At 38.8% G+C, this 27,968-nt stretch overlaps 1 protein-coding gene across 1 annotated transcript in view; it reads right to left on the reverse strand.

The window, feature by feature from the left end:
• LOC104351546 (guanine nucleotide-binding protein G(q) subunit alpha) overlaps positions 1-27,968 on the reverse strand; it is a 130,995-nt gene that overhangs the window by 64,210 nt on the left and 38,817 nt on the right. The window contains exon 2 of the mRNA XM_086479609.1: positions 21,038-21,222. Coding sequence (XP_086335735.1) covers positions 21,038-21,222 — 185 coding nt within the window. The remainder of the gene's footprint in view (positions 1-21,037; positions 21,223-27,968) is intronic.

The following is a 27,968-nucleotide window of genomic DNA, read 5'->3' on the forward strand; positions in this document are numbered from 1 at the left end:
GTGCTATGGTAAAGCCAAGGTACAGAACAAGAAACTGCCTTTCCTTTTAGATTAGCAGATCACCCACAGAAGCTTCAAATCTCAGCAGACTAAGAGATGTCAACAGGGCCCCTGGCTCCAGAGGGGACATTTCTGAGTGGGACAGAGCACTGGATGTCTTTGTTGGTTTTGGTTTCAAAATAAAAGATTTAGGGAAACACCTGCTGCATTTTTCCAGTTCCTCGCCAGACTACTTCCTGTGCATATCAACTAGGAAGCATACTTCCATATGATCAAACACCAGACCAGAGATGAAGCTAAATGGAAATGTTGTTAAGTGTTGTCAAGCTGTATGTTTTCTTTGACCTGTATACATAGTTCGGATCAGTTTGCAATACGTTATTTGAATAAAAACTGAGTGCTGTTTGTACAAAAAACTAGGTTTTTTCCTTGCTTTCTCAGCTCTACTCCTTTTATTTTTGGCATTATGAAGAATCACAGATAAACTTAACTTTTGCTTTGTTAAGTATATAGGCTTTGCTATTTGGCTGCAAAGCAGTGTGAGGATAAGATTAATCCTATTACCCATGCGCAGACTGAACAACAATCTAACAAGAGGACACGATGAACAGATCACTGTATGTATTTCTACTCTGTTATGGGGTGTGGGTGGGCAACACACACGACATGAGGACGGGACATGGGGGACAGCTTTAGTGATATGACTGCACAAAGTTACAGTGTTGTACAGTACAAGCCCACAAACTCCTGTGAAATTTCTAATTATATGCTTCACTCTTCTCTTTTTGGTTAGCGTTTCAAAACATACAATAATACACAGTATGCTTATTTTCATGAGGCTCTGAACAGGAGTGAGTTTAGTGCGTGTTGCTGCTGAATTGTGTAAGAGTTAACAAATTTTTTAATTTTCTCCTGAATTTTATGCCCTAATTTACATGAACTAATGATTTTCTCTCTTACTTTCTGAACATTTACTCATAAATTCCCTAAGCACTACTACAAATCATGTATGCTTTGACAGATGAAGATTTTGGCATGTCATTTTCCTGTAACCCAACATACAGTATTTTACATCAACTGCAATTTGGTCCTAACTTTGTTTTCATTATTGTCTTTCTCATACAGCATATGGTGCTGAAAGCTTTCTCCAAGATGCTGGATTTTCTTATTATCATAGTGACACATTTAGAAACAAGTTAACATAAAAATATTTCAGCACAGATAATTTAGGATTGGTTTCGTTTTATCCAGTCTGTTCCAAAATTACTTTAACCACAAGTATTTAAAGCTGTGTGGAAAAAAAGCCCAACATTACCACAAAAACTTTTATCAGAAGATACATGACCATTGATATCTATTTTCAGAGTAGCTTTTCAAAATAGCCTGTGACTTTTTATGAAAGAACTGCAAACACTGCAGTATCACATTGTATTTTAAAAATGCACACGAATATCTATACTAATAAAGCCAAACATCATAAAGCTTCCCAAGACCACTATTAATCAGAGTTAGCAAAACAGGACAATCAAGGAACAGTATAGTCCTCTAGACCCACTGAGACACACCTTATCCTAACAGGTGACCATTAGAATCCATCTCAGCCATGAAAATAGCTATGTTATTGTAGCCTGATGACTACTTGGTCACCTGTAGCCTGATGACTACTTGGTCACCTGTAGCCTGATGACTACTTGGTCACCTGTAGCCTGATGACTACTTGGTCACCTGTAGCCTGATGACTACTTGGTCACCTGTAGCCTGATGACTACTTGGTCACCTGTAGCCTGATGACTACTTGGTCACCTGTATGTGGGGAGTTTTCTGACCACTGCCTAACTGCTTGAAATGATCTACTGCATTGTTATTGTCAAGCTGAGTAAAAAATGATGGACTGCTGCAATGAATCCCTTCAGTACTGTGTTGCACCTAATGCTCACACAGCTCACTGTCTTCTCCTCCATGTTACTGCCTCTCACATCAGCATCACAAATTCCAGAGCCCAGATTAAAAACACCCTGCTTCTGATTTCTATGGGGCTCTTCACTTCTCACTGAAAGACGACAGCCTGGTGTCTGAAGGCTTATTTGAATCTAAAACACAAAGCCAACAGAGCTTATAGAAAGGCACATGGAGTTTGTGAACTAAGGAGGTAATTGATGAAGCATCCTTGGTGAAGCATCTTCTGCCTACTGCATTTACAGTAAGTAGTTGAGAAGCAGTTTCACTGATGCAGGCAATATTTTGGGCAGAGACAGTTGCACTGACTTGTTCTGTTGTAAAACCAATTGAATTAGTGGAACAATGAAAAGCCCCCCCCCCCAACCCCTGCATGAATGTATCTCACAATTTAAGTAACAATGCCCAGGCATTACAGTGAAAACCTGCTTGGTCCATAACATGGATCAACCTCTTCCATAACTCCCTGAAGCTGCTTGTTTTGCTTGTTTTCAAGGCTATTTCATGAATAACTCGAGCTCTAAGTGAAGTATTATTACTTTGCTTGTCTCCTCCTTTTGTATTTACAAAGATAACAAACATGACTCAAATGCATATTAAAACAGTAATGTTTTCCTGAGCTAATGGTCAGAAAGCAGAGTTGCTCCTGCTTCTGTTCATAGCTCTGTTAAACACCAACGGAAGGAATTAACAAGTTTATGATCAGCCTCACCATTATTTTTTTCAGCAGTAGTCATACAATTAAAATACTATGTTAATCATATTCTGCTGCTAATGCTTAAGGGAAGTTATAAAATGCAGAACTGTTCTTCTATACTTGAGTTCTTAAGGAGGAGGAAAACCTAAAACACAGCCTGAGACAGCCATAAAGGGACAGATACACACAGAGGCTTTCAGAAATAAAGGCTCCTTCTTCTCTTCCTACATTGAGCAGGACTGAAGAAGCCATCACCTTGTAATCAGAGCTTAATATAAAGGGGAGTTCCAGAAATTCCAGTCTAGCACCTTTAGGACATCTAACAAATTACTAAGAGAATATCACCTTTCCCTGTCCAGCAGCTATTCACTGGGTGTTGCTAAGAATTTAAACAGAAAAGTATTGCCCATTATAGATATGTGTTTGTGGGTTGTTTTTTTTTTTTTTTTTCTCTTATAATTATTTTGTTTCATTCTGGCTCATTAGGTTTAGTTTCCCTGCTAAGTGGAACAGGTGAGAAGAGTCTCCAAAGACTACAGTAAAAATGAGCTGGTAGGTGAATCACTGTGACGTAGAAGTTACATCAACCGCCAGAAAGTTCATGGCTTTGCCAGGTAACCAGCAAATCCCTCCCACTTACTTCAGCTACTGGCTGCACAGATTCACCATTTATTTTGAGCCTCACTAGCAATGACTGAAACAACAACAACAAAAAGATATCAACATATTGAAATTATACAATTTATTCATCATTATAAGATTTAATTCAATTAAGGTCTACAGTAAGCTTTCATTTCACAGTTAGGAGATGAAAAAGTAATGAATGAAACATTGAAAAAGAACACAATTAACTAGACAGTGATTCAAACTATGCATTAAGCGTTTGTTATTCCTAGTTTGCTTGCCATCAAGTAACCAAATCTAAACACAAGGATCTAAGTATTGTTCCTGAAGCAATGTGTTTCTAGGGCAGGATCACCATAAAGAGTTGCTGTCTATATAGGCTTAAAAAAAATTTAAAAAAAAAAAAAAAAATCCCATTAGTAAACATCTACCTTTTTTTTTTTTTTTTAACACCTTCATAGAAAGGGAAACAATATTTCAGCAGTTACATCCTTGGAATAGCACTAAAATTAATCAGTTCAGGCATCATTGGGATGCTAATTCCCCACCCCCACCCCAGGTAGCAGAAACAAGGAGAAAGAGGGAGTAAGGTAACACAACCATAAGGACCGTGCCATGGATTTATATGATAAAGGAGAAAAAAAAGCATTAAATATACTAAGTCAAACAAAAGCCACACAACATTCCACTGTCAAAGACAACAGTAACTGAACTTCAGTCAGTTACTACCGGTAATCTTTCTCTGGGTATTTGTTTCCCCCTTATTTTTCATGTCAATGAGCAAGATACTCAGTAATATTAACATTTCTTGTTCCTCTTGGGCTTAACAAAGAAAAGCCTCAGAAAACGAGGAAACTGTGTCTTACAAAAACTGTTCATGCATCTCATGAAATCACTTACTGAGGCACAGTCTGAAGCCTAATTTTAAGTGGCTCCTATATAATAAATGCTGACTATAAACATCTGCGTATCACAGATTAAGATTCAACCTTAACACGAAGCAGAGAAAAGATGCATTAGTTGCCTAAGAAGGCCTATGAGTCCCGTAATCTGGGAGAGGAAGACAATCAACTAGAGACCTACCTTTTAAACAATTATGCAACCTTCGTTCATGCTCACAAATTCTTACGTTAAAAATCTTGTATTACTTTGAGCAAGTGCTCATCCACATGATTAAAAGGACAACCATCGGACTCACCATAATTTGTGCCACGCCATAAGTCACAGAATCACAGAATGGTTTGGGTTGAAGGGATCTTAAAGATCACCTAGTTCCAACTCCCCTGCCACGGGCAGGTACACCTTCCACCAGACCAGGTCACTCCAAGCCCCATCCAACCTGGCCTTGAACACTGCCAGGGAGGGGGCAGCCATAGCTTCTCTGGGCAGCCTGGTCCAGTGTCTCACCACCCTCAGAGGAGGGAATTTCTTACTAATATGTAATCTAAATCTCCCCTCTTTCAGTTTGAAACTGTTACCTCTCATGCTATCACTACACTCCCTCATAATGAGTCCCTCCCTAGCTTTCCTGTAGGCTCCCGTTAAGGGAAGGCCACTATAAGATCTCCCCAGAGCCTTCTGAGAGAGTAGTCATCAATACAACCCCAGCTCTCTCAGCCTGTCCTCACAGGGGAGCTGCTCCAGACCCCTGATCATCTTCGTGGCCCTCGTCTGGACCGGCTCGACCAAGTCCATGTCTTTCTTATGTCCTTGGGGAAGAAATAGAAAAATAATTATGAGCCAGATCTATTTCAATTTATACTGCAAAGTCCAAAGACTTCTTCGAATACTTGTTTAGTGTCGTTTTTCAAAAGAAGTTTTTACATAAGTACTATTACTAGACTTGTACAGCATTCCTGGAAAGATGCTTTGTGTCAAGAGGGAAATGCCTGAGGAGTGAATAAATGGAAAGAGCACTTAAAATTTCAACTACATCTTCCATCTTTATTGCTTTGTTGAGGAAAATCAGTAGGAAAGCCTTTTACCATCTTTGTCTACTCTGACATACAGATATCTGAAATACAGATACTGCAGCTCTTGGATGAGTGGCTAAATACTACTTAACCACCAAGAATAACTCCTACAGCAGATAATCTATATGAAATCAGAGGCAAAAGGGTTTCCACGAGAGAAAGAGTTCTGGGGTAAACTACCCATTTCTATTAACTGCATGCAAATCCCATGGCAGCTGAACCACAGGCTGCTGGTCTGGGGTGGTAGTGGGGCGTTGGTTAAAAAGATCCATAAATGACAAGTAGGTAACTGCAGATTAAAGACAAACATGAGTGTTTCTTGAGTCAAGCTTTTTTCCTATCGGAAGCAGCTTAGACTCATTAATTACTTGTGCACCCCACTCTGTCAGTACATCCACCTTAGCTGACCTATGGATTACAGATGACGTTTGTGCGAATATACTAGCTGAAGTAATGGGAGTCACATACCCTATCAATACTTAACTACGTACCAACACTGACAAGACAGAGGGGGTTGAGCAAAACACTGGTTAGCTGAGTCAGACAGACTTTCTGAAGTGAGGCTGGCAATGCAATTAAAAAGAGGTATCTTCTGAGAAGTTTCATTGTGCTTTCACTGTCCACCTACCAGGCACAAATTAATTTCCGTCAACAGCATTCAATTAGAAGAGCTGCAAGATGAGAATAAGCTTTGCCTTCCTAATTGTTTCATCTGACTTCTATTCAGTTGCAAAAACCTATCCTTCTGTTTTCATTTAACTGAAACCATGATAGTGGAAGGTTAAAAAGTAAGTACATTAAAAAGAGTAGAAGAGGTGGTAATGCAGGGGGAAAAAGGATGATGATGGAAAGCACTACCATTTATTTAGTACAAATTCACTGTGTACAATCCTGTAGTTTCCAAAATTAGGTCTCACTTGTTAGAACTTCTCACAGAAGACAGATTTGCTAACCTTAAAAAAAAAAAAAAAAAAGGAAGAAAAGAAGAAGAGCCACTGAAAGCTGAATTAGCAGCTCAGTTGTATCCTCTTGTTGAATCCAGATTTCGGAATAAAAACATTGACATCAATAGCCATTCCCTGTGTCTAGAAACTGCTATTACAATTAGCAACCTAATTAAAAAAAAATTTAAAATGCTGTCAGACATATTTTAGGGAAGATTAGGTGGGGACTCTCTTTTTAAATATTTAAAAGAACTGATGCCAGAAAAGGCAGCATTAGTTTCATCAGATTGAAGGAAATTTACTGCAACTTGTCTTCTGATTCTTCAGAGAAAAACTTCATTCATTGAAGCTAGCATCTCTTTTCCTGCTTTTTATACAGTTAATATTAAAAGTATTTTTGAAGTAAAGTTCTTCATAAATTGTCTTTCGTACAAGTTGAGTTGTAATTAAATCACTGCTGTTTCATATGCAGAATACAGAATTTCACTTCTTAAAAGTAACTTTGCCACCATATAAACCAAAACAAGACGAAAACAAACAAAAAAACCCCAGAATAACAACAAAAAACCCACCAACCCTGACAACGACTGAAATTCCCATTCAGACACTAGTAACAGGGAAAATTTCTGGACAGGCAATAGTTTATACCTTCGGTCCCAAAACAAAGATGAAAATAATACATTTTTGTATGTGGAAAAAAGATAATTTTTCCATCATGGTTTTGGTGATAATGAGTAATATCAACCTCTATAAATTAAAAAGAAAGGAAGTCTTCAACAAACAAATTGGGTCTGAAAGAAATGAGACCTGGTAGCACAACTCAGCTGCTTACTTTAGCTTCAGGTAGACCACTTTCTGATTCAGCTTAGGGAAATAGTTTGTTCCTTGTTTTAACCAGTGGAAGGTGTATTTAATTACCTGCTATACTTGAGAAGCCAATGAATGCACATTAAAAATTACCCCCAAAAAAGGTACGTTACTGACTCACTGACACTTTCTAGAATGTTTTATTGTTGCATGTGAGGTCTGAGGCCAAACCCAGAAAGCTATCCACGCAATACATACTCAACACACTTAATAAAGCTGGGGGAAGAGGGTTAGTGGAACAACAGACAGAAAAAAATAAAACCAAAAAGAGAAGAAGAAAAGAAAGAGTTAAGTATAAGGTCATGATATATTATCTTTATACCCTCCTGATTGTTGAAGCTTTTAGCTTCAGGCACTACTCCAAGTTAAGCTGGAACATCCTCCAGGCTGACCTAATTTTCATCAGCTGCTAATGGATTTGGCAGATACTGCTCGGCATTCCCTACTTCATCAAAGCCCGTGGTGGTCTAATCACATCCTGTTGTGGTACATTCACAACAGGAATACTGCACAGGACTGGAGGTAACTGTGGAAATCCTGAGGTGGGGCATGTGCAGCATATATCCAAAACCCCCACAGCCAATTATCTGAACCAGCTCCCGTGTATGCAGAGCATGTATTTCTGTATGCCTGCATAGTGACACAAGGCACTGAGCCACAAACACGTGATTCCAGTATTCACTTCTGCAATCATGCAAGTTTTGAAGCAACCCCAAACTAGTATGATTAACACATTGGTACAATGTTGTGATAAAGGGAAGAAACTTTTGTTTCATATAGAGGTCAAAAAAAAAAAAAAAAGGAAAAAGACAGAGACAATCACCATGCTCAAATTCATTTGCTTAAAAGTTTTCTATCTTTCAAGTAAATAACATTAATGCTAATTTAAATGCTGTGGGATCATATCCAAGACCCATATTTAGGTTCTTAGATGTGCTGCTCCAGTTCACATTGGCAGCTATGCTAGCTATTAAAATTAAGTAAATTAAGGAAATAAAACAAATTAAGGCATTACTATAAGATATTTAAATTGAATTACCCAGATTTAGCAAGCACATTCAACAATTCTGGTAAAACTGATTTTCTCATGGCTGCATGAGCCAGCGAAAGGTAAAAAGATCAAAGATCTTTTCCCACTCACCTGGGCGAGAGAACCTAGCTCAAAGAGACTGTATAGCTCATGGTGATCCATGGTGGCATGTGCTTGCTGGGCATGCTACTGCTGCTCTCCATTCATGACTCTGTGCTATAAATTGGATGTGGGGTCATCCTGCAACAGCATATGATAAGTGGGGCAAGTGGTGCAGAGGCTGGAGCACTGGATGGAGCCACAGTCCAGCACACTAGAAAGGAGGGAGGAAAAAAAGCTCTGCCTTTGAACAGTCTCCCAAGAACAGCTTTGAGCAGTTTCCCAGCACTGTTGTCTAGTTATTAGTATTTCAGACCTATCCATCGGTCTGTTAACAGCCTAGGTCTCTGCATAGCAAGATATTGTAAGAAGATGAAAGCACAAACTATCACTCAGAAGGGCAAGATTCTCTTGAAACAGAAGAAATGTTTTAAAGGGTGTGAGCCTTTCCCTTATTCTGTAATTGGTTGTGTGGAGGAAGAAGTGTCTACAAACTGCAGAGAAAAATGTCTGGCTCTGTTATTGATTTTATTTATCAACTGTAGCAGTTCTGACACCCATAACATATTGTGACCTCATTAATGTTTATAAATATGTAAAGGGTGAGTGTCAGGAGGATGGAGCCGGGCTCTTCTTGGTGATGGCCAATGACAGGACAAGAGGCAACGGGTGCAAGCTGGAGCAGAGGAGGTTCCACATTAACATAAGGAAAAACTTTTTCACTGACGGTGACAGAATGTCCCTGTTTGAGCCTACCCAGCTGGCTCCAAAAGCCCCCCACAGCCACTCGCTCACCCCTACCCCATCTCCTGAGGGATGGAGAGAAGAAAATACAACCAAAAGGGCTTGAGGGTCGAGACAAAGGACAGGGAGGGCTCACTCACCAGTTATGGTCATGGACAATGGACAGACTCCACTTGAGGATAACTACATAAATTTCATACAAACAACCCGCTCCAGCATGGCCGCAGCCGTGCTCTGCTCCGGGCCCGGTCCCTGCTCCTTCGGCCCGGGGCCCTCCGCGGGCTGCAGGGCAACCTCTGGGCCACCGCTGGGCTCCAGGGGCTGCAGGGGCTCAGCCGCCACCCCACCGCGGGCCGCAGGGGAACCTCTGCTCCAGCACAGCTGCCCCTCTCCTGCCTCACTGACCGGGGGTCTGCAGGGCTGTCTCTCTCCCATCCCCCTTCACTCACCAACACAAACGGAACAAAGAGACCCAACTGGCCACTTCTTTCACTCTTAAATAGTCATCCGCAAAGGCGCCATTGGCCTGGCCTTGGCCAGAGGCGGGTCCGAAATTGGAGCTGGGGGAGCTTCTCGAAGCCTCTTACAGGAGCCAACTCTGTAGCTCCCTCCCCCACTGCCAAAACCCCACCAAAACCCCCCCAGACACCAAACCACCACACAGAGCACTGGAACAGGCTGCCCAGAGAGGTTGTGAAGTCTCCTTCTCTGGAGACATTCCAAACCCACCTGGATGTGTTCTTGTGTGATCTACTCTAGGTGGTCCTGGTCTGGCAGGGGGGTTGGACTAGATGATCTCCAGAGATCCCTTCCAATCCTTAACATTCTGTGAAGATTTATTCTTGTTACCTTCATTACATTCAACCGCTGACGCAGTGAGGCATTATTAGGAGGATGGAGAGAAACACAGATGTCTTCATTTTGGCTGCAGTGGAGTTCTGGTTAAGCATATTTTTATTCAGCCTTTCAAAGTATCTATGAACTCCAGTTTCTAAGACAAAATTACTTCACAGCAAAGGCATGCATTACATTTTTGTTCATTGTAAGGAAGAGATAGTTATTGACCCTTCTTTTCATGTAGCTTATAGAAAGGATGTTTTGTATTTTGTGCAATGCTGCCAACTGCAGACCCAAAATTGTGGCACTGTCTTCCATTTGGTTCCTCAGCCACTTGGATGTATTTATTTTTAACAAGCATTGTAGTAAAATTCCCTGGAATTCTGCAGCTGGTATAACGCTGTCTCTGGAAAATCCAACTAAATTAGGAAGTCTGTACTCCACAACCAGCTTAACCAGATTTTGTCCAGCCATATGAAGCTATGCCAAATAATGATCCCATCTGATTAATTCCATGATCCATACTGCTGGAGAAAACTAAGACTATCCTGAGAAACTCCCCAAACGTTAAAAAGTGTAGAAGTTCAAAAGGAATATGGTAACCAGGTAAAAAAACCTAGCAGTTAACAGTTCTTGTTTATTATACTCCTCTTACTCTCTTTAGCAGAATATAATTGCACAAGATCTGATAGGGAGAATACCCAAGGTGAAAGAAAAAAAAGGAAACATAAACATTAAACAAAGAAAGAGATCTAACCGTCAAATCTAGAATGGCTGAAAAAAAAAAATGTTCAGGGAAAAAGCTTATTTGGTAGCTTATAGAGAAATAACTATGTCTATGTCGTGTTCAAAGAACACTAACTTAATGAGACAATTTGAATACCAGAGAAACATTACGAAACAAAACTATCTTCAGGGATTAACCCTTACTTCAAAGGTAGGTTCCTGACAACTCAGCCTACGTATCCACTATATCACGCCCTCCAAGCACATTTCTACCAAACCCCCTCCAAGGCTTATTTATTTATATTTCCTCTCATTGTAGTAACTTCATATGAGAAACCTAATTTTCATTCCTTTCCCAAGAGGAAAGAATTCACAAAATCTAATTCTCCTGCAGTTTGGACTAGTAATGCAGGACACAATGAAAAATTGCATTAAAATGTTGAACAGCCAGAATTTGATTGCATTTTATGTTGGCAAGGTTTCCATAGATGGTGTCTGTTTCAGTACACCCAGACGGTTATAACATCTGCTTGGGATGCGTTCATAAAAGCTTGTTTTCTACTGCATATCCTAGTCAGTGGATGATCAATCAAAAAAGGCCTACTGGATCATAGAAATGTATACCAATGCGAATTAAGAAAGTAAGTCTATGATTAGTACTGAAGAAAGATTAAAAATATTGTTGTTGCAGTTTTCTTATTTGTCAGATGGGCAAAACACCACCCACATTGCTGATTCATACGGTATCATCAGACAGCAGTGCACAGGAAGCTCTACAGGAAGACCACAAAAGAAGACAAGCATCCAAAAAGGCACAGATAGGCAGAAACATACCAATAAGAGCATACACACACCACTGGAATCAGGAAACAAAGGAGCTAGGGAGTAAGCAAGCTACAGCTTCTCTCAATTCTTAATATCAGATCCTCAAAAATCTACTTCTTTAAAATGTACATTTCTTTTCTGAAACAGAGATCAGGAAAAGTTATGTCATTTTTCACAGGAGGGAGTTGCTGTTTAAAACATTCTGCAGTGCAGTGAATGAGTAGTCCGCTATGGCAAGGGCAGCCAGTGCAAGTCATTGTTTATCGCACAAGAAGGACATGAGCTACAAGGCTTTACTGCCATGCCCCTCTCTGATTAGGATGGTTTTATTTATAAATATTGCCCTGCAGAATAACTTTTTGTTTGAAATGGGGCCTTTCACAGTGAGTCTATAACGAGGTCGCACAATTTGTTTTCCTGGTCAGTAGCACCAGAACCACCCAGGTGAAATTAAAAAAAATTCCAAGACTCAGCCTGGGAAAATGCTGACAGGTGTTTAGATTCCTCTCTAACATCAGGAAGACGGGTTGCAAACAATAAATGACCTATACATAACACAGTATCATTACATGAATTCTAAAAGAATACACTTCTAAAAACTAACAAGCCTACACAAATAGATATACCCCCTCTAAATCGCAAAAGGGGCCTTAGAAACTTCCTGACCATACTTTACAAACCACCTGCACAGTCTATCTTCTCCCTTGCAGAAATACCTCACTTATTCTCCAAGGTGTGCAGGCTCCTTTGCAACTCCTGAGATCTGTCAGTTCATGCATTCCTCAACTTATTCACACGTATCTATCCTTAAACACCTTCCCTTATGTGCAAATTTGAATCAGACAAGTAACACCAACTTTCTATAATAAAAATCCATTTTATACCACAGTACATACATTCACTAGTCAAAACACTCCTCATGTCTTTTAGTGATGTCTCAGTCCAATACCAACGGCTCCTTCATCATCACAGAAACACTTAGCTTCTTTTACTGCAGAAGTTTTCAAAAGCTGCTTACAAAGTGGCAAGTGGTTGAAAAAACTCCAGCTTTTTCAAAAAAGAGTAACTATTGAAGTTAATATCTTTCACAAATTATTACTGCATACCTAAATTAAAAAAAAATCCATTAAATATTTTTGAAAAATGTCACCAGATTTCTTTCTGTCCCATGCTCTTCTTTTTACTTGCAGAACATTGGCTGCAAGAGAATTTATAATATCCAGCACATTTTTGCACTGTTTTGAATGGCTTTATTTTCAATCCTTCATTTTTAGTCTTTCAACTTTTCATAGGTCAAGGCAGTATTTAAGAGTTTGAGTGACAGGGAAAGTAAAAGAAAGAAAAGGAGGGAAAAAATAACTAAAGGAAACCCATAAAGTTCTAGGTTTATAAGAAAAAGTAATTAAAGCTTTACTGCAAAAGACTCCAGCTTTCAGGAAGTCTTTTTTCAATCCAGAGTTTGAATGAAGCAGCTTTTTAAAAAATGCATAGAGTCAAAGGAATCATATAAAAACGCACATTAAAAGTTTGTCAAAAATATTCTGTTCCAGAAATCACAGTTTTATCTGATTACATGGGTTTATGAGTGAGGGTAAAAAAAAAAGCTTACCCTCTAAGAGCATAAAAATCTAATTTCCACTTTGTCCTAAAGCTCTTCATAAACAGAATATAACATAGGGTGGCCCTACAAATGGCAGAGTTAGAAAAAACAAGTCTGCAATCAGACTTTCCAAAGTCAAGATGATGCTTTTCTTCTACACTACACAGAGTAAAATCTCTGTAAAATACAAATAGATACAGACTAGATAATGATTCAACATTAAATCCCACCCCTGTGTTTTTGAACTCTTTGGATAAAAAGAAACCAACATCAAAACAGCCATGAAGTGGTGCAATTAACCCTGAACGCCATGGTAGGATTTATGAGGCTTACATAATGACTATGTCAACAGCTCTTCCTCTGTGGCACATTCCCACTGTTCCTCCACCCGATGTACGGCTGTGCTGGAGTCCGGGAGGGAGGCAGGTGTGCCCAAGGCTTCTTTAGGCTCCAGTGATGGTCAGTTACCTTTTCGTGCAACCTGTACAACTGGCAGCATTTTGCTTATGGTTGGAAAAAATACCTGGATGAAGGCTGGAGACCAGATGCAAAGAACATCTTCACACATCAAGAGCACTCATCTACCTGCTTGTACAGCCAACAATACATACAGAGCTTAAGTTCGCAAACCAGTGGGCACACTTTACCAAACAAAAAATACCTGAAAATAGAGAGCATCTCCAAACACAAATAACTCGGGACACAATTTGCATTCTGGAAATTTTCAAGTAACACTCCGAACTAGCAAAACATGTACAAGCAACCTATTACTACACTGTATTTGCAAATTGGCTTAGAAGGTTAACAACTGAACAATAAGGCAAATTTTAACCCTTGCTGATAGGTTAAGAAAAAGGGTAAGTCATCATCATGAAATGACCTTAATTAACAAGAAAAAAACCTTAATCATAACAGTTTTTCCACAGCATCACTTGCCTCAGCCAAATGCCCACAAACTCTTATATGTGATAGGGACTAAGGAAATGGAGAGACATGTGAGAGTTAGAGAAACGTTAGGAAGGATTAAAAGTAACACTTGGTACTTACTACCCCACCAACGCAGTATTAAGCTCTCTTTTGACGTACTTGAGACTGTTCACAGAAGTGACTTGCTCATAATAAATAATTTTGCTACCTACCCAGTATCTTAGGTCCACCACAACATTAAACAATCTGCAGTCAAAGTCTGTACACTTCTTTGCCAAAGCTGAAGCACGTAACCACAGCCTTGTGTTTGATTGTTATAAAAGCTATTAGAAAAAGATTAAAATTGACTCATGTCATGCTTAGATTTCCCTTTGCAAGCCTCCTCGTCCAAAAGTAAAACATTGGATTCTTGCCTCATGCCTCACCTCTATGCAATCACCTGAAGCATATACAAAGTCTAAAAGTGGAGCTACTTGAGCCCGTAACCTGAAAACAGGCAGGCACGTGACTGGACTGATGAAGCATGAATACGTAATCAACTCTTCATGTACAGACTTTATACCTACTTTAACCAGGGAGAGAAAAAAAGAAGCAAAATAACCTTTCAGAAAAAGCAGAGAATCAAAGAAATGATGTGAATACCTCTAATGGGCAATACACTCCACAGTAGTAAACAACTTATATTTAAGAAAAAAAAAAAAAAGGGGGTGGGGGGTGGTGTTGTTTGTTTTCTTTTAAAACAACTCTTCTGCTTAATATTAGCGTATTTTTTAAGCCAAAGCTGATTTTTATTGTAAGACAAAGCCTTCTTGCATCTCAGACATTGTAACTTTTACCACATAGGAAGTGCAAACTGAACAACAGATTAACAAAGCCTTCAGAAAAATATGGTGCATTTTAGCTGAAGATTTCTTAATTCATTGCAGTAAACCTTATTTCAAGCAACTGTTGTGTGTTGCAAGATATGAACATGAGATTTCAAGAATTTTTATATAACATAACTGGATCAGAGTTCCCCAGGAAAATTTACTGCAAAAATGAAATATTTTCATAGTTTCAGAGGAAAGTATGACAAAAATATTTCAATCTGAAATTACTTCAGAAATAAATGCTAGATAACCTTAGCAAGTCCTCTGTAGAAATGAATGAAATAATTAGGAAGCTATTACTGTTAATTTGAAATACTTAGATATGGTTATGTCTATATATTTTCTGTATGAAATTATATTATATAAATACCTATATTTACATAACTGTTGTTAATTATGGAGAAAGTCACAACCACTCCAACAGCAGGAAATCTCATTACCTTAAGACAAACGCCAAGCTTCTATCACATACAAAAGTTGCCCGAGCATATTTCACGTCAATATTTCCTTTCAGACACACAATACGCTCTGCAAGCAAAATAACTAATCGACAAACATATCTGAACTAAAATAGTCAGAAAGAAAGGAAACAAAAAAAAACCACGCTGGAAGCCTGTTTTCCTGTATTTATGGTCCTTTATCCAGGGTACGAGCGATCACAAAATCTACAAGAATCTGCCAGTCTTACTACCACACATTCATTCTCCACACTAGCAGAAATAGTAAAATGGTGGAACTGGAAAGATAAAACACAGACATCATGCCCCACATGAATGTTTTTGTATATGACTTCTCGGTTCCTGTTAGTAAACGGCAGTTAAATTGCTTAAAGTACCGTATTTATCAAACTAAGGGGCTTGACTTAAAACAGAATAGAAAAGGAGGAAGGAAGAATCTTATTGCTTCCCAAAAAGACCAGTTAAAATTTAGTTTTTGAATTTATGTTGAACTGCAGGCTAAGACAGTTTCCTCATTTCTTATCAGTGAAAGAAATTACCTATTACTTTACTGGGGAAAGGAAGAGCATGCATTTATCTGTATGCTTACTTTAAACAAAGATATTCTCAGCTCTTCATGCAAACATTCAACCCTGCTGGTCTAGCTTGCTTCTGATAACACAATCATTTTTTTTCCTCACACTTGGAAAAATATCTAAAACTCACACTTCTGTTGGGGTAAAGTATCAAACAGTTAAGCAGAATCTAACAGAGGATACATACAACTTAGAAATCCATTGGAGCAACACAGACAAGTGCAAGAGACGTCTGTTCTGAACAGAGAGCAACCAAATGAGTGAAGTGAACTAGCAGAGGACAAGATGTAAATTACTACATTTAGGGGAGGGGTTAAAAATTTTATTCAAATATAAAGGAGGAGAAAAAACAGCAGAGAGTAGGACAAAATGGTAAGGCCACAGATAAGTAGATAAAGACCTGCTGAGGTCAAATGTACTAAGACTGGAGAGGTGCCAGAGAGAAAGGCAGGGCTTGAGAGGAGTAACGACTGACAGAGGGAGACTGACAAAAAGACAAGACAGACATTTTGGGAGAGGCTGGGATCTAGTTAGGATTGTCAAAGTCTCCACAAAGGAGTCTCTGTGAAGCACTCAGGAGGAAACTGTTCGTGGCTTTACTGGAGTCCCTAAAGCTCACTGAACAGTGTCCTCACAGGAGGAAACATTGCTATCAGGGAGATGGGTTTTACCTCACATTATGGCTCCTGAAAAAAAAAAAAAAAAGCTACTTTCAGGTCCTGTATCTGAATACATGCTGTTAAATGATAACGATACTTTAAATCTAACTATACTCTCTTCCATGTTGGCTGGCTCTGCAGCAATCTTTCTCTTGCCAAAATAATGCATCTGGAGCTTCCCAGTATTAGAAGCACTTAACTCTTCTGCAAGGCTCCTATTTATTTGGGAACTTCTTTGGGTTTGAGTGCCCGCAGAAGAACATCTGAGAGTACTTTAATACCAATTGAGCACTATGATACATTCAAACCTAACTAACACTATTAGCATAAACCTCTTTCTTGTAACTTGCTTTAAGCCCTCTGCTCCAGGTTTGAGATGCTGCAGAATACTGTTTGTGCAGATGGCACTGTTCAGGTTTCTCCACCTGCTTGAAGACTCATTTGATTGTTCCTGTTCCAAACCAATAAGCATTTCATTTCACTATCCCAAAAAACAAACAAAAAAACCCCCACAAAAAACAACAAAACCCAAAAACATACACACACACCCCCGCCCCCCCCAAGTTCAGAAATCCCACACATTCTGCACCACTGGACAGTCAATAACCCTCCCAGCACTTGCACACGCCTGTTCTGGTTTCAGTCCTTCACACTCTTTGCACATCAGGCAAGGTGTCTGCAGGAGGCCCTTTCCTCCAGCTCAGGTTTGTTCAACATCAAATTTCACCAAAGAGAACACTTAACACCCACAACTGTTCACCCAGAATAAAAAATTATGCAACCTGACTCCATACCTGCTCCTGTTGTTCTACTTCCCTCTGTATTTTTATTTGTTTGTGCCAGTGGATTTGTCTGACTTAGAAGAAACGAGCTAACAAGGTAAACATGGACTTGAAGATAATGCCAGTAAGATTTTGGACTTTAGACACTTCTGATATATGCTTATTTTTACTGCAAAACATTCCCCAAAGGGAATAGCAATAAATACAGAAGTAAATTCACCAGAAAATACTCCTGGAAACTTAACAACAGATGTCTAGGTCTCTAGGTCTACCGTAAACCTTGCTTTTACGTTTTCAGCCTCTTTAAAAACTTTTCTTGTAGCCTGTTCTGTTACTATTACTCACACTAGTTATCTTGTTACAAATATTTAAGAAATCTCACAGGAAATTATGGGCATGGGATTCAAGTAAGATTTCCTGCCTGTTTATCACTGCAGAGTGACACCTTCCTGATACTGTCTGCTAGAGCAGACAGGCAACTTGTCTTTTGGAAGTTACATTGAAAGGGAATAGTACAGGGGAACAGTGGTAGTCGGTGTTTAATATAGTAATAGATTTGGTTGTACTTCCTAACAGCAAGAGAGAATAAAAAAACCAAAACACCATGTACACTCCCCACCTTCAGCAGTATTAAGACAGGAGAAAAAAATGGATAGAAAAGGAGAAAGGGACACTGAAGGAACAGCTTCTAAGCCATTACAAAGACCACTGAGAATGTGTGAATTCAGAAATTCAAATGGTCTTCTTATTTCAGTATTTGAAAGAAATGACAGAAGCATGGATACACAACACAGTTCATGTTTCTAAAAAGACAAACTGTAAAAAATACAAATCTGTATTTTACTTTTTTAAAAATATGCATTTGAGTACCTGCGATTGCACATGAGTTAGTACTGTACACTCACAAAATTTTGCAAAGACAGGCAATTGAGATTTGCTTATGAACACCTCTATAAAAAAATAAGGTTTTCCCGTATTTCATAAAATACTTCTTACTCTAAAATTGAAGAGCTATATGAAAACTTATAGTTAAAAAAAAGTAACAGAAGCGCAATAACATTTACCCAAAAGGAAACTAAAATCCAGTCCATAAGCCACCATTTCGTATTACAGACAAATTCCTAAGAGAAGAGATCACCCTCACCCATTATCTTAAACCTCAGTAGAGCTCATATTCTGAAGCTTAACATGAAAAAGCAATGTCTTTCACGTTATAATGCTCTATGATCAGTTCTGAGATACTACATTCTAAAAAACAGTAAGTTACATTTTTCAATTGACTTTCACTACTTTGATAATAAATCTTTCAAAACAGCCTACATTATTATCACATAGGACAATACATTTCAGCCTCTGCCTCTAAGTTATATTGGTCATTATGAAGCCAATACAACTCCACAAGAACTAACTTGCTAAACTTAAAACTTGCCTTTTGCTACATTGATTATATTAAAATAATCCAACCTAAACATTGCTGTGATGTTGTACACCGCACAAAGATCGCAACTGCCTAACTTTTTGATACAAGAGCATTCCAAATTCCAGCAGCATTCACAGATTAGAAACACTCCAGTTTTAGTAATTCCCAGTTATTAAATCCCAGAAAATTGGTACAGTAAGAGAAAAGCATTTCTTCTGTAACCCCCAAAGTCTATTGCAGAACATGAAGAATTTGACAGAAAATAGAGTCACTTTTCTCTAGGCCCAACCACATCAATACCAGCTTGAGCTGCAGTTTTCTAAACTATTGTGCAAAACAAATACTGTGCTAAAAATATGTTGTTACTCGAACTTTGAGATATTCTCTCCAGAGATAGGACTTCCTGATAGGAGATTCAAATTAATAGGAAGTGCCCTTCCTGTGTTTTCAAGACTGCTAGGCTAATGAGTTTGTTTTCAACAGCCTTTAAAAAAAAAGGAGCAGACTAACCAATTGATTGGTGCTCACTCCTTTAAAGTGAAGTGACCCTGTATACAAAGCTTAAGTGTAGTAGACCACAATCTTCTCTATTCTGGCACAACACTGTACCAACTTCAGTCTCCCCTGTATTTTCAAATGACTTTGTACACGAATTGCCTTAAAACCCTGTCAGTTGGTAACTTCTATTTTATTTTGCTTGTAGCCCTATTAGAAATTCCTAATTTACGATTAGGACTTCCAGAAACTAAGGCAAAGTGACAATCAATACCAAATTTGAAGAAAAAATGACTGTGCTTTACAATCAACTAACTTTTCAGGTCAGCATGCTGTCTGCTTTGCACACAGCAAAAACATAGACCCGAAGGCTGAAATACACATACAAATGCAGTTTTCTTTTTAAAACTATTTACACATTCGATTTTGATTCGTGAAGGGAAACGAGACAGCTCCAGCACACAGTCAGACTAGGAAGTTCAACAGTCTCTTTTGACAGTTAGGACAAGTTTTTTCAATATTTAAAAAAAAAAACCCCAAACCCTTCCACCATTACAGAAGGTTAACAATATGGATTTTGAGAGGCAGGATCCTCCTGACTTGACACGGCATAAACCCAGGCTCCTGCAAGACTCTGCTTATTGCAACATTACGTTACCAAAGTGATGACCATCTGCAACGACTTTGGCAGACACAAATGGAGAAACAAAGCTCCTTTAGCCTGGTAATAAGCTTTATTCTTTCCTACTTCAAAATTAGATGCCTTTTTCAAGGCATACAGCAGTTCAATTCTAATAATTAAACTTCATATATGCAGATACAAAAGATTTTAATGTTAACACAAGCTTATTTCATCCTGTCTTCCCCAGTTAATGGAAGCTTACTTTTTTATCGCAAGAGTCTCTGCTCTTTGGTGGTTTCTGATACTTAAAAAAATACTAGAAGAAAAAAACTTTTAAGTAATTAATCAGAGAAAGTGTTATTTTCATCCAGGATTGCTAAACATTATTTTCATCCAGGATTACTAAATTACCATTAAATTCTCTTACACAAGATGGAAAGAAAAGTGAGTATGCCACTTGTGAGAGGTATTAAACTCTCTGCCTGACAAAGCCGCTGATAACAGCTCAACAGTAAAAAACCAGAACAAATTCTCAGGAACTGTTATCAATAATGTCATAGCATTCCTGAGACAAGAACTGGGAAATACAGGCATGTAATCTCGTGCCTTACCATGTATTCAAGTAAATATCAAACATGTCAATCTCCTTCATGAAATGCTTAAATTATTCTACTTATCTTTCTTTTAAAATGTAAATACATTAAAAAAAAAAAAATGGAAGTCAGTCACATGCTAGACACAGACGAACCTTCCAAACATTTCAAATGCATTTTGCCTTTTTAAATTCCAGTAACAGCATCAATCTCAGAAGAAGCTGACTGTTTCAAGGTCTTGCATCGAAAATTTTATTGCACAATATGTTCACAGACAAACAGGTATCCCTACCTATTTTTCTAAGAATCTGATTTTTTTTTTTTTCCCACATTTAATGTTAATGGCAAACCTTAGGCAGTAAGATTGTGCTACAGACCAGAAGAATGGCTTAACTGTGCTCTGGCCAGAGCATGGCCTGGGAGAAAAAGACAAGGGGTAACTAAAGTCAGTCAAACAGCAGCCTGTCATTAAACCTCTGCCCTGTGACAAACGCCCCAGGCATCTTAAGAGGCGCTCTCTTGTTAGAAGCAGCACCTTCATGCTATCAAAGTAGCAAAAACAGCAAAGAAATAAAGGCGAGACTGGAGAATGCCCCCTTCTTCTGAGCTTTGCATATAATTTGTGTGACGTGTAATTTTTTTTTGAGACCCTCAGTATATTTCCTAAAATAAAGCCAGGAAAAGCTTCAACTACAGAAAAGAACAAAAATCTCACCTTGTTATGTTCATACTTGTATGGGATTTTGAGGGTATCCATGGCCCTGATCATGGCCTGCATTGCTGTAAATATATTCTGGTACACCAGTTTTGTAAAGCCCCTTTTGTCTTCATCAGAGTAACCTGATCCATGAATGATTCTCATCTGCTTGATAAACGTGCTTTTGCCACTCTCTCCTGTGCCTGCAAGACAAATAAGAAGGATATGCTTTAGCCACTGGACACAAACCAAACTTTTTTTACACAATGCTGACAGGTTGTTTCGTGCAGGGCTGAACAGGGTCAAGTGGTGCTTGCAAGGTAACCACAAGGACCAGTTCAGTGTCAAAGAGCAGCATCAGCAGCAACTGAAGTACCACTGAATTAAAACTTGCATTTTTATTTAACAGCTAAACTAATGAGCAAAACAAAACTCAAAAATATACATGTAATATATGACTGCATATTTAAAAATCTTCCGTTCTTGAACATATAATTGTCCAAAGCATCTAACTTCAGGTAATTACTATCAGACATTTTATCATAAAAATCCAGACGTTAAGAAAAGAATTTACCTTCCTTGGCCAACTTTCAGGACATTACGGTAGACAGTGTACAACCAATAGATACATTTGCATTTTGGATTAGTTTTTGTTTTTAAAAAGCAAGTAGTCTGACAATTAGTCTTGCAAACTTTAACCTCAGAAACATGTGATATCAGTGTTAATTAAAATTTGGCTCATATTCATTAATGGGCAGTCATTCCTTCCTTGCTTCTTCGTACCTCCGTTCTTTGTACGAAAAGTAGTTTGTTAATGAACATTTCTGACTATTTGTCAATATAAAGTTAAGATCTACTTGTTGGAAATTTCACACAGGGTATCTCACACACAACATTCTTCCTTTGCTCCAATTCAGTGAGCTCATCCTCTGTGACTAGAAGAGCTTATCTATATTGTTCCTGTGTTTGCTTAAGAGGAGGAGTTGAAATTTAGAATGAGCAGTTGCACAGCCACATAACCCCTGCGTTCACCCAGCTAATCAGCCTTGCATGAAACAAAATGCATGCACCAGGGTGCATTGCTCAGTGTTTTGCTTTTCAGCCTTTCAGCCTGGGTTTTATTTTAATACTTCTGTAAAGTTTTCATGCCTTATACCGTAACACTCATGCAGCAGGACAAAGACAGCCTTACGCCCCTTACATAATGTTTTAGGTGTCTTGTCAGAGAAGTCTGTTTCACAGGAGTGCAGTGCAACGTTAAAGGAGCAACCCTTATGCATTTCTGAGAAAACACACACTGGAAAACATGTAACTGGAAGCCTCTAAAAGCTTTTGACTTTACCATGATCATAATTTTGAAACCCTCAGTCCCATTTCATGCACACATAAAACAAACTTCTAACACAGGTCTTCCTTACACACATATTCCCAGGAAATCAAGCACAATGTTACATTCCTGCCAGTTTTACTTTCTCTGAGGAGAAAGTGGTCACTATTGTAATGAAGAAGAACCCACACTGAAGCTGAAGAGTGAGATCAAGCCTGCTTCCACTCTCAGCCATCACAGGGATCCTCAGCCTGCACTGTGGTCAGGAGCGCAACACTACGTGCGCAGGCCACCTCTGCAGGTCACTGCCTAGCCACCAGGCAGAACTTGCCCCCCACAACCCAACAAATTCAAGCCAGCCAGGCACGGATCTTTGCAGAAAGGGTGATGTAGTACAGTCCATCCTGGGTCAATGACACCTGCCTGTCTTCCAGTTCATCAGAATCAGAAGTGACATCTTTACACTTCTGCTACCAATGGGAAGAAAACATTGCATTCCTTAACACTGTAAAACATTACAAACCTAGACAATACAGAACTATTACATAGTAAAAAATGCTTTAGGCTATCCTTAAGACCATCACGGTTGGTTTTTTTTTCTGAAACTTACAAAACAAGAGTCATATCCTTATATGTAAAGTGAAATAAAGTGCCATACCACACATTTTTTATTAACTCCATAATGCCTTCCAGCTTCTCTGCAAGACATGTAACACATTTAGTACAAAAATCTGTTCAACATGAGCCTATAAAGCACAGAATGGTATATGAGATACCTTTTCGACACAATTAACTCTTTTACTAAAGATTTCCTAACTTATGCATAGGAAAATCATTTCACCAAACACCTTTGAATCAGTGGAATACAAAGCTACTTCCAGTTTTGGTCCTGACACTTCCCTACATGGGAATCCGGATTCTTTCAAAATCCCCAAATGCAAATTTAGCAGAGAGATATGAAGAACATGCTTGTATTATCTACTCTGTTTTAAAACCTGAAACTTCTAATTCTTTATTGGGAGCATAGGCAGCAATTAGTATCACATATGATAATCACACACGAGAACACACAGTCATAAAGCAAACTGCATCATGTTAGAGAAGACAGTATTTCAAGTTATTTACACCTGGAAAGTGAGCCTACAAAAACTGCAATATGAAGGAAAACAAAATTAAAATCCAAAGAAGAATCTAAAACTTAAGTCTGCATCTTATTCAGTTTTTCTGTAGTTAGGTGTCACTGTACTAAGACTGTCAGTCAAAGACCACTTACAAATTATACTTGGGTGGCTAAAGACATAGATACACACACACAAAATATGTGTTTTTATATATTTTTCATATACATATGCATATGAAAAATATATATGGTATATACATATAAAATATGTATAACCACCCATATATATATTAAAATGCTATCTCACTCTCTTTTTGAAGGGCATTTCAAAGGTTTCCGCAAGTCTCTCCCTCCCCAGGTCAATGCTTAAAACTACTTTTTTGTGCCTGCCCACAGGCTAATTTTTTGGCTAAGCCAGCCACTACAATGCGAACATTTCTAGTCCTCCTTAACTGCACAGTTTCACATGCACAGTGGCAAAATGTGAAAAGTATCCTGGTGAAAAAGGAAATTATGGACAATTTCTAGCACAGAATGCACAAAAATAGGATAAAAGAATATGAATGACAGATAGTAATACAATGTACAGGATTGGCCAAAAATTATTAAGATGTGAAAATGTTCATTTTCAACACAATATACAGGAACTCACAAAGCTTTCACATTGATAGTTCCTCTTAGATTATTATGATCAAGGGCAGAAAGTAAATATTTTTATATTGTTGACGACAAGAAAAGCATACAAAGAAAATTTCAAGGTGTTTTTTTTTTTAAAAAACAGTGGCATCAAATCAAATCCTTTCGTAAAAAAAAGACCGATTTATGTGAAAACTCCTTAATAGTGACAGAACACCATTTACCAGCATGTCGCTGAAGATTTACTCAGATACTTCTCCCCAGGCTAAAATAACAATTGGAAAGAAAACAAGCCATATTCTTTACTGTCAGAGAAACAGAGAAAAATTTGGCATAATCAATTACCAGGGCTAGCTACGCAAAGCTGCAATTACTACAGGATTATTCCTGGTGGGGAGTGGGATTTTAAACTACAACTGTTACAACACTGAGTCAGACCTATATTTGATTATTTTTACACAATTTTTGGCTTTTAAAAACCCGTCACTGGCATTGTAAGAAGATCAAGATGTTGACTGATACAGCACCAACTGTGCTTTCTACAGCCTCATCCATTGCAGAGCAAGTTAAGAAATGCAACTTGGCAATATGTGCCTAAAATCTTACCCATCACCATAATAAATAAAACCAACACTGGTTAACAGGCTGAATAGGACTCCTCAGTGGGCCCATTTCACCTGGCAAAAAAGAAAAAAACTTCAAAATGAATTAAAAAAAAAAAAATTCTACATGTCCTAAGAGGATCTGAATGCTTTATAGCTTCTGCTAACCATTGCTTCTACCATGATCATGCCAGGAATACCTCTAGATGACATAAGGACAAAACAAAGGTGAAATAGCAACAGAGCAGATCAGCAGAATGGACCAAGGTGGGATAAAACTATATCGAGATCAATTTTATGGTGGGTGCTGTTCCACGTTTAACTTAGTCAAGAATTAGATTAGTTCTCTCAAGCCAGATAAGTGGTATCTTCTTGCCTGTCTGCTGAAGGCCACACAATATACATGAATCTCAGTAATAACAACATCCTCCCACCTCATCTTTTAAAACACAGTGCTTTCCCAAAAAAAAAAAAACCAAACAAACAAAAAACCCAAACCCCAAAAACCAGAAAAACAAAACAAACCCACAACCACCAAAAAAAGTACCCTTGGGTGGTACTTTGGAGAGAAGTCAAAGATGTGACTGCAAAAAAATTCAAGCACAAAGTATGGCTGGTCATTTGACTTTTAAAATTTTCTTCCCAGATAAACCAACCCAACTGATGAATGAAAAGAATTAACTGTCTTCTAAAAGCAGTGAAGAAATGTCTCAAATAACGATAAAAACCCAAATTCCCATTCAAGTGTGGCACAAAGGATTATCAAAATTTGTAAGAGCTTAACATCTCACAACCTGTCAAATCTCTGAAGACCTCCCCAAATGGTTAATAGTAACAGATACTACTGCATCATCAAGAATCTTACCACTAGAGATCTGAAAGTCCCCCCAGCATATTACCTCCAAAAGCAGAACCAGGAAGGAAGTCAGGTTGCTTAAATGCAGCAGTAATTCCTTAAAGGCATGCTTGCACACACACATCCCATGCACAATTTATTGTATTATTACTATCACTCCTGGTGCACATCCTGCAAAACTGAAACTACAAAATGTTGAAACACAACGTTCTTTGCCTGTGAATCTTACAGAGAAACGTAAAACATGATTAATTTTAAATAGGTGACAATGCAGCTACTGGCAGTGGTGACTGACAAGGAAGATATAGGAGACTAATTTAAAAATAATAAAAAACTAGAAGCCTAGGCTGACAAACTTTACTTTCACACAGGTGTACAACGCATATCTGTACTTGTTTTCACGGAATCACAGAATGTTAGGGGTTGGAAGGCACCTCAAAAGATCATTTAGTCCAACCCCCCTGCCAGAGCATGACCACCTAGAGTAGGTCACAAAGGAATACATCCAGATGGGTTTGGAACGTCTCCAGAGAAGGAGACTCCACACCCTCTCTGGGCAGCCTGTTCCAGTGCTCTGTCACCCTCACAGTGAAAAAGTTTTTCCTTATGTTAATGTGGAACCTCCTCTGCTCCAGCTTGCACCCGTTGCCCCTTGTCCTGTCATTGGCCGTCACCAAGAAGAGTCCAGCTCCATCCTCCTGACACTCGGCCTTCATGTATTTATAAATATTAATGAGGTCACCCCTCAGTCTCCTCTTCTGCAAGCTCAAGAGACCCAGCTCCCTCAGCCTTTCATCAGAAGGAGATGTTCCACCCCCTTCACCACCTGTGGCTCTGTGCTGGACTCTTTCAAGCAGTTCCCTGTCCTTCTTGAACTGAGGGGCCCAGAACTGCACACAATATTCCAGATGCGGTCTCACCAAGGCAGAGCAGAGGGGAAGGAGAACCTCCCTTGACCTACTGACTACACTCCTTCTAATACACCCCAGGAGGCCACTGGCCTTCTTGGCCACGAGGGCACCTTGCTGGCTCATGGTCAGCCTGCTGTCCACCAGGCCCCCAGGTCCCGTTCCCCTACGCTACTCTCTAACAGCTCAGTCCCCAGCCTATACTGGTACATGGGGTTGTTCTTTCCCAGATGCAAGACTCTACACTTGCCCTTGTTGTATTTCATTAAATTTCTCCCCACCCAGCTCTCCAGGTCTCTCTGAATGGCAGCACAGCCTTCTGGTGTGTCAGCCACTCCTCCCAGTTCTGTGTCATCAGCAAACTTGCTGACAGTGCACTCTGTTCCCTCGTCCAGGTCACTGATGAATAGTACTGCTGCCAATACCAACCCCTGAGGGACTCCATTAGATACAGGCCTCCAACTAGACTCTGTCCCATTGACGACAGATAGTTGACTTCTTTCATTCAAAGAAAGAAAACTCATTCATTTTTTGCATTTCTTTGCATTGTAACTTAAATTAATCTGAAGTATAATATATTCAGTGATCAAATACAAGGATGTTTTTAAACTAAATCAACAAAAGGTTCCATTCTCTAAGCAAAATCCACACTGCTATCTTTAAGAAAAGAAATGCTTCTAAACTACACCTGACTCTCTCTGTTTATTCCCAAGTTTGATCTAAAAAAAAAGTAAGGGACAAAAAAAAGGCTATATTTTATTGTTTGAAATTTCATATTTAAATTACATAAAGGACACTCCTAATATGCAAGAAAAAGCCCAAAGCCATCAAAATCCACTGCCCTGCTAGTCACTATCCACATGCACTTACTAAGAACTGTTAAATCAACAGTGTGTACGCTCACAGAAGATTGGCTTTTAGCTTGGGACTTGGTGGCAGAAAGAAGCCCAGAGGTACCTGGAAAGTGAAGATTCATGGGTCAGAGTGGAGTCAAGACCCTGAACAGACTGGGGACAGCCTGACACTTCTATCTGCTGACCATTCTTCCACTTGCAGTATTACTACACATACACTGTTTCAAACACTTACCCAGAAAAAGCAGTCTGTTGTGTGCTGCCTCAGAGATTTAAAGAAAAGTGCAGAAATCAACCTCATCAGGTATTTAGTAGCAGAGTAACTGCTATGAGGAGTAAGAGCTAAAACAGTAATAGAGAGGTGACACATGAGAAGAAAAATATTTGATTTCAACTATAAAGTTGTATTTCACTTGGAAGAGAGGTTTATGTCCTCTCTGCTACTACTAATTCAGCTATAGGGAAAACAAAAAATACTGTTTCTTTTGTTGCTGTTCCAGCAGTGGAATGCAGCAGGATCACATTTCTGCTGAAACCAAGTATGGCCCTATATGAAAATATAAAACTGTGCAGAATTCAGGCCTTGTAATGGCCTGGCTTTGTAGTTCCCGAAATATCCAAAACGTTTTACAGAATGCATGAGATC

This window comes from Leptosomus discolor, chromosome Z, assembly GCF_034619465.1.
Source record: "Leptosomus discolor isolate bLepDis1 chromosome Z, bLepDis1.hap2, whole genome shotgun sequence".
NCBI classification, from domain to species: domain Eukaryota; kingdom Metazoa; phylum Chordata; class Aves; order Leptosomiformes; family Leptosomidae; genus Leptosomus; species Leptosomus discolor.